A 7656-nucleotide genomic window follows, 5' to 3' on the forward strand; every position below is an offset into this window, starting at 1 on the left:
GATGAAGAATATATTGTACACATTGCACTGAATACCCTCCCTAGTCAGTATAAGGTTATCTAATCAACCTACATTGCACTGAAGGATGATTGGAGCCTAAATGACTCATTTCCATTTGCACTCAAGAGGAAGAAAAATTGAAACAAACTAGGTTTGAGAGTGCACATGCAACTTTTCACAAGGGATCTTCTGGTGGATCAAGCAGAAGGAACAAAAATTTTTCCAACAGAGGAAGCGTCAAGCCATATGACAGGACTAATAGCTCTCAAGAACTTGACACATCTCAAAAGGCTCAGGATGAAGAGAATACCAACAACGTAGAGTGTTTCTGGTGCCATAAGAAAGGACATGTGAAGAAGGACTGTTTTATTTTCAAGAAATGGTTAGAGAAGAGGAAGAATTCTGGGGCTGATAAGCAAGATGATACCAAGAAAGGGTGAGGTAGAATGATCACCAGTAATTGAAAGCAAGTAAAATTTGATCCCATCTAGTTAGGATTTCTTTACATACAGTTATTTGAAAGGCTTGATTAGTGGGAGCTCTGGTTTTGTTTAGTATTTGTTAATGTTTTGAACCTTAGCCCGTATGTTTTGGGGCACAGTTTGATGAATTATGGTTAAGTTTTAGCATTTACATTATGTACAGTTATTTCTTGAGATATTTGGTTTATGATTTCATTTGAGAATGTTTTTATAGGCAGTAATTGTCTTAGTTATAGGCAATATTTTACCACAGTTTAAAAGGTAATGTTTGCCACATTTTAAGACAGTATTTGTCACAGTTCATAGGCAATATTTGCCACAGTTTATAGGTGAAAGGCCACAGTTAGATATTAACCACAAATCAAAGACGATTTGCCACAGTGAAGGTTAATATCTCAGTTAAGGACCTACATAGAATGACAACAGTGTAATTTGAGGATATGTCAATATTTCTATGATGGTATCCCACATAGATTCGTGTTAAGAAACTTACTTATGTTTGTAATAACAGAAAGTTGTATGCCGTATATTAAGGTGTATCTTCTGCTGTTATTCGATGTGAGTGGTTTTTCAACTGAATCATAGTAAGAGTGGTTAATGTAATAAGATTTTATGGCCACACCAATTTAAAAGACATCCTTATAATTAATATAGCCCAAGTGGGAGATTGTTGAATTTATGGGCTAAATTAATTATTCGGGTTAATTAAATGGGTGAGAGTCAAATTGCATGAACCGGTTCGGTCCACTCTTAAGCTTAGGGATATGCTGGTTCAATCCATTGTGGTTTAGGGTTTTGAGTGCATGACAGTATTATAAATACTAGGTTTTGGGTCCCTACAACCATTATTCACTCTTCTCCACTTTACCACTAAAGTGAGAGAACCAAGGAGGTTTATGGGCTGTATAAGATCCATAGCCAAGCCAAGCCAAGAGAGCGAAAGTGGGAGTGACCAACATCAATCATCTTCAGCATACTAAGTGAAAGGTGCAAATCGATCCTCCATAATTTTATTAGATTCGTGTTCTTGTTTTTCCTGTGTGGTTTCCTCAATAAGGTTTCAAACTCAAACCCATAGGGAGTTCTAACAAAAAGAAGGAAGAGAAGTTGCTCTCTTGTGTTCCTCATATTGATTTGCAGCATGACGGTGTTTGCTCTATTGAGGGAAGAAGGGAAAGTATTACTATTTTTCCATATTTGTCATGACGAGGTTTGCGGTGAGAGAACTGTCTTTTAAATCAACTTTTTTTTGGGTGAATTACAGTTGCGTCTTATGATAAGTTGCCATGTTTTTTTTTTGGGCATAACTATCTGAGTCAACTAATGAATTACATTGTTAAACACATATATAATGACTTTGAAACCTATTCCTTAATACCAAAAATACAAAAGGATTATGGAATATAAAAATAAAAAACACATAATATAAGAAGTCGATACGATAAGAAAATGGAGGGTGGTGATGGGGCACTGCTCCCATAAACCAATCCTCCGCCGACAAATGGTCCCCAATTTCCACTCGTATCCGGACCTGTGCCCACTCCAATACCAGTACCCGACCCTATACCCATCCCAGCCCCTGCACCATTTCCCATTGCCGTACCCGGATCAGTCACAGACCCAGGCCCACCACAAATGGTATTTGGAAGAGTCCCACCATTACTGTCCTTGACCACACCCATTACACCGGCATTCATGGTTAACTGGTCAATCATCATAGCTGATCTGGGCTCAGTACTTGATGCTAATGCATACTTAACCCCAGCTCCATCCCCTGAAGGCACAAAGAATGCTCCATTAACCAACATGTCTCCCTCAGTTCTCCAATCCCACTTCACCCACTCATTCTCTTGGGTGTCCAATCTCCTCGTCACCTCTTTTGCATTCGTGTTCTCCGGCGCCATGTATCGATTACCCTGACTGTTTATCGTCGGTTTCGCGCTCCCGCCGACTGCATATATCCCCCATTGCTTGTAATCGTTATTAACAATGTGGAAGTAACCATGCCTGCACCTTGGCATCCTTTGCCCTAGGCCATCACCAAAATGGTTCAGTGCCACCGTCACTTGCATGCCTGAGTCGGCGACGTAATCGTCACTGTGTCCTAAAAGCATCACCTATTGGAAATAATAATTAAGATATAGATCAAATCATAGTTTCTTCTACTTCAGAGTTCAGATCTTGGGTAATCAAAACCGAAAATTCAGGTACTGTAGTTTAGTAAAGGATCATGCTTACTACTTTGTAGGCCTATATATAGAGTGACATATAACATGTACACGACCTTAAACCTAGCATTTCATAGGTGGATCATGTGATGATATGAACGTTGAAAATGGTTCAAGGATCCAAAGTCTTTCAGAAAATTACAATGTTCTCTTATAAGGAAATGGAAATAAAAATTCAAAATGACGCACCTAAAAAAAAAATGCTAGTATAGGGTTTTCAAACACATATAAGAATAGAACCAATTCAGGACATAAAATAATTTGGGGAGAAAAAAAAAACCCACGAAGTGGAATGATAAGTTAGTGATCCTAACTGTTGCATGGAAAAGGAATTTTCCAGTTTGGATTAAATCATGTGTCAAATTTGTGGCATATATCAATTATATGAACCATCATCCAGGGACCCTTTCCTTATTAGTGTTTCAATTTCTGTGGTCCCTGCATGGTCGTGTAGCCCTTGCACCAGTGTGGGGCCATTGAGAGCACACACAAGGGTATAAATATGGATGAATTTTTTGATTTCATAGGAGTTTTGGATGGTAATTTCATGCACTCCTTTGTGTTTGGACACAAAATCCATATGACTAGACAACGTTCTATTTCCATTAAATATTAACTTAATGAAGGGAAAAAGAAACCTCAAAGGCAGCGTGACCCCTATAACCGGAAACATAGGGGGTAAAGTGACAGTTCCCACCCGCCCTGATAATGCTTCTGGGCATGCTTCCATTGGGGGCCAGGTTGATGCAGGGGCCACTTTGCCTTCCAAGGAACCCTCTCCCTTTAATGAAGAATGCTTTGAAAAGTTTGAATAATCACAAATTGCACAAATATGAAAAAATCCAACATATATCACCTTGTCGTGGTGGGAGAAATAGTTGTTTGATACAGTGATGCCGGTGGAGCCTAGTGTAATATCGATGAGGCCATCGGTGCAACGGGAGAGAGTACAATGGTCGACCCAAATCCTTCTTGAACCCGTGATGGTGATACCATCGCCGTCTGATTTGGAAGGGAGGCAGTCATGGATATGGACATTGTGGATGATCACATTGCTAACCTGATCTAGAATTAGACAACCGGCGCCAACAATGTGGACGTTGGCGCCACGGCCGTCGATGGTCTTGAAGCTAGTCATCATCAGCTTCTCTTTCAGCCTTATAGTCATGTCCCCGGAGAAGATGATCCATAAGGGCTGGTTTAAGGAGACGCCATAACGTAATGTGCCCGGCTTATTCACGGCGTCGGAGGAGTCAGTGACAATATAGGCCGGACCGCCCTTGCCTCCGAGCGCATCCCGGCCAAAACCAATGCCACAATCAGCCAAATTCTGCCTATTGGATGCCCAATTAGGGTTGCACCGCCAGCAGTCGTCGACCGGGTTTCCAGTCAGGCACTTAACCAGAGTCTGATCGGTCTCTTGGAAATCCATAAGTTTCCTTGTTGAGAGGGAGTACTCCATAAGGCTCCATTGCACCTCTTGAACGACTGCTTCGGGGTTTGGGTGTTCATGAGGAAGAAGAGTAAGGTTGAGAGTTGCATTGGTAAGAGAAGAAAGAAAGCTTAAGAGACAAATGATCAAGAGAATGCATAGCATCTTGAATGTGGTGGTGAAGAGGGTTCATTGCTTTTTAGGGTTTTCTTCGCTTCTGTTTAAAGCTCTCTCGTTTCCTTCTTGTTCAATGCATGACTTGAGATGCATAGTTAATTAGGGAAGCTAAGATATATACGAAGTGTGTACACATATCAATATCTTTGTTTAAGTCTTTAATGTTTGGAGAATCAGAAGTTCTTATTGATTAATATACCATAAATAATCTGTCACTTTCTGTTCAGGATTTTGGGTTTCTGTTTACTTTAGCAGGAAGCAAGAGAAAGGCCTGGTGGTGATGGAGACGCCATGATAGTGGAGAAGAGAAGAGAATCTCTCTCTCTCTCTCTCTCTCTCGCTTGCTCTCTCTTTGAGGATCTCTCATGGTAGTTACATTCCTGTCGTGCATGCTAATCATCCTAAAGGGAGGGTAAAAGGGAAAGAAACTGTCTTGCTTGCTAGTTATTCTGGTATTCTTAAGGTGTTTTATTTATTGTGTGTGAGAGAGGATAAAGGGAAAGAAGAAAAGAAGGGCTTATAGGCTTGTCTTATGATTCAGGCTCTTTGTCGAAATATTTATCTACGTTTACGTCTACTTTCCCTACTTTAAATCTCTGTTCATTTTTCATTTAGAAAAAAAAAAAATCTTTGTCCATTCATTCATAAAAGTAAAGAATTGCCTGAGATTCGATGAAACTTGAAAGCTTATTATTCTTATCCGATGAAACTATTAATCACTTCAAAATGAAGGAGCCGCAAAAGTAGATAAATATCAAATACCGAGCCACTTGTGAACCCGACTGGTATATACGTGGAAGACACCTTCTTCCCTATGTCGTTAGGATCGAAATGATCCAAACAAGGTTGTAAGAGACAAAGAAATTAGGCAGTTGGCTCTATCGAGGAAGCCAATACCTCCCTACTCTTGCGAGCGGAATTGAATTAATTTTCCAAGCTACGTTCTCCATGTTCTAATCAGGTATTTAACAGCGAAAGAAAGCACATGGTTACACCCCACTTCCTCTCCCTATAACTTCTCCTACCATAATCCTTCCAACCCATTACAAATAACCTCTCATGATCCATGATCACAATTTGGTTTACTACATAAAATAACAACCACTCACATAAAATAACAACTACCGCTACTACCACAACTCACATAAAATAACAACTTCCTACCTACATGCAAGAGACCTCATAACCCATAACTCATGCATAACCTCCCATGCTGCAGTGGCATGTAACAACTCCTCCTTCCTTGGGTTTGGACTTGTCCTCAAGGCCAAGTTCAGGAAATTGAACTCGCATGAGTTCTCAATCTTCCCAAGCTGCCTTGGCTGGGGACATTCCACGCCATTGGATTAAAATTTGAGTCTTCCTCTTGTGGATGCGACAATCTAGTATGGTATTGGGAAAAGGATGTAAGGTTTCATCTTCTTGCACCGTTGGGAAATCCCCTTGAACTTGATGAAGCTCCCCAATTTGCCTTTTCAACTGGGACACATGAAAGGTAAGATGAACCCTGGAATCCACAAGTGACACTAAATTGTAGGTGACATGAAGGTGTGGAAATGATTTGGATTGTCCCACTGGTATAGTCAGACATTCTAGCAATCATTAATGGAGGGGTGTAGATGATTACCTGAGTTTCGCTATCACAAAACCTAAAAGTGGGCTTAGCCCTTCAATCGCGAAGTCCACTTTCCACAATAGCCTGTTGACTCTCCGTTGCGTTCCCTTAGTAACGGAGTGAAGATTCTTTCTTCAAGAGAAGATGAAGTAGGAATCTCCTCTTTGGTTTTTGTATTTCTCACAGAGAGGGAGAGAATGAGAGTGAGCGTTCTCTTATGGTACAAGAGTCCCACCTCCTTTATCCCCAAATAAAGAGATTTTTATCCTTATCTTAGGGAAGGGTGGGAAGTTACCATAACTGCTCCAACTCTCTAGTGACTAGGTTTACATAACCACTTAAAAGTGGGTAGGATCAAATGCCTACAATTTTGCTCATGAGAGTTTAAATTCAAAATTTAAACTCTCACGTTCAAATCTAGTCAACATATTAGGCCCACCTTTTTTGATGGACATGTTATCACCAACAATCTCCCACTTTTACATAAAAAACAAAGGAATTAGGATCCATATCCTTATGACATTAGATCAAATCTAATATTTATAGATTCCAAAATAGCGTACAACCACTCAAAAATACATGCCAACTTGAATAAACTGTCATAGAAGGTGAATCTAACATGTGAAGGGGTAGGACCCCATTGGGATGTAACTTATCATGCAATCTATCAAATAGTACATTAAATGTAATGTTTACCAATACATACATGACAAGTAAATGTAACCAAAACTCTCAATTTAAGTAGATAAATTACACATCAATCATCCACTAAACAATATCACGTGGCACAATATAGGGCATGTGTAAAATTACTGTCAAGTCCCCAGTGCACCGAAACTCATATTATAGAGATTCTATAATTTTGATTAGACCACAAAAAAAAAAACATTTTACTAAAATGTTCTTGAAAATAATAAATATATTAATTTTATAAATATTTATAAAAAAATTTATAAATATGCCATCGGATCCGAATTTTATCCAATCAATTATAGACTTTATCTCTTCTTATTATTCTCCCCAAGAGGGCAATGGATTCCATGTTGGGCATCTCTTTCGAATACGATTAAACATTGTAAATCTAGTGCACCGATATATAGTCAAAGAAACATCAACAGTTGGAGTACCAAAAACTTATAATGCGCAATCGCATCGATAAGGACCCCTCAGGTCAAAGGACCGATCATACACTATTGACAAGAATTTTATTTTCTTTAACCGACAGTAACCCACATGAAAAATTCTCGTATGATCCAGTTCAATGTACACTCACACTTATGCACTGGAATCACCATTCCTAGGTATATACAGTGTGACGACCATATAAATAGGATGTCCAATCCTATTCCTAGTCGTGAACAATTCTAAGTTTGAAAAACTCATGGACAATTTGGGTTCAATATTATATCATGCTAAATAATAAATAAAATAATTTAATTCAATTAATAGAGTTTGATGAATAGATATCTAACTCTCATGTACATCATAGCCAATTCCCCATAAACTTCACACACATATTCCCAACATGTTTTAAAAAAATGGAAGGTGACAAAAACCCTTTGTCAGGGGATCAGATATATTTTGACCAGAATCAACCTTAGCTATGGCTATATCACCACGCTGAATGATCTCTCAAGTTAAATGCTACTTTTGCTCCACATGCTTGTTTTTCTGATGATCCCTTAGTTCCTTTGCTTGTGCTATGGCTCCCCGATTGTCATA

The 7656-nt window shown here is 39.1% G+C and overlaps 1 protein-coding gene across 1 annotated transcript; it reads right to left on the reverse strand.

Annotated features, from left to right (window-relative positions):
• Positions 1–1834: 1834 nt before the first annotated feature.
• On the reverse strand, positions 1835–4376 carry LOC122059369 (probable pectate lyase 5). Its single transcript, XM_042622105.1, has 2 exons — positions 3567–4376; positions 1835–2599 (listed from the first exon to the last, which is right to left on the reverse strand). Exons 1-2 carry the CDS (start codon positions 4305–4307, stop codon positions 1877–1879), a joined length of 1464 nt encoding a protein of 487 aa, XP_042478039.1. The 5' UTR covers positions 4308–4376; the 3' UTR covers positions 1835–1876.
• Positions 4377–7656: the final 3280 nt, after the last annotated feature.

This window comes from Macadamia integrifolia, chromosome 13, assembly GCF_013358625.1.
Source record: "Macadamia integrifolia cultivar HAES 741 chromosome 13, SCU_Mint_v3, whole genome shotgun sequence".
Classification (NCBI taxonomy): Eukaryota; Viridiplantae; Streptophyta; class Magnoliopsida; order Proteales; family Proteaceae; genus Macadamia; species Macadamia integrifolia.

Coding starts and splice junctions, on each gene's coding strand:
- LOC122059369 (XM_042622105.1), bottom strand. CDS start 4,307: ATGCTATGCATTCTCTTGATCATTTGTCTCTTAAGCTTTCTTTCTTCT. Junction 2,600..3,566: donor ATTTCTCCCACCACGACAAG/GTGATATATGTT, acceptor TATTTCCAATAG/GTGATGCTTTTAGGACACAG.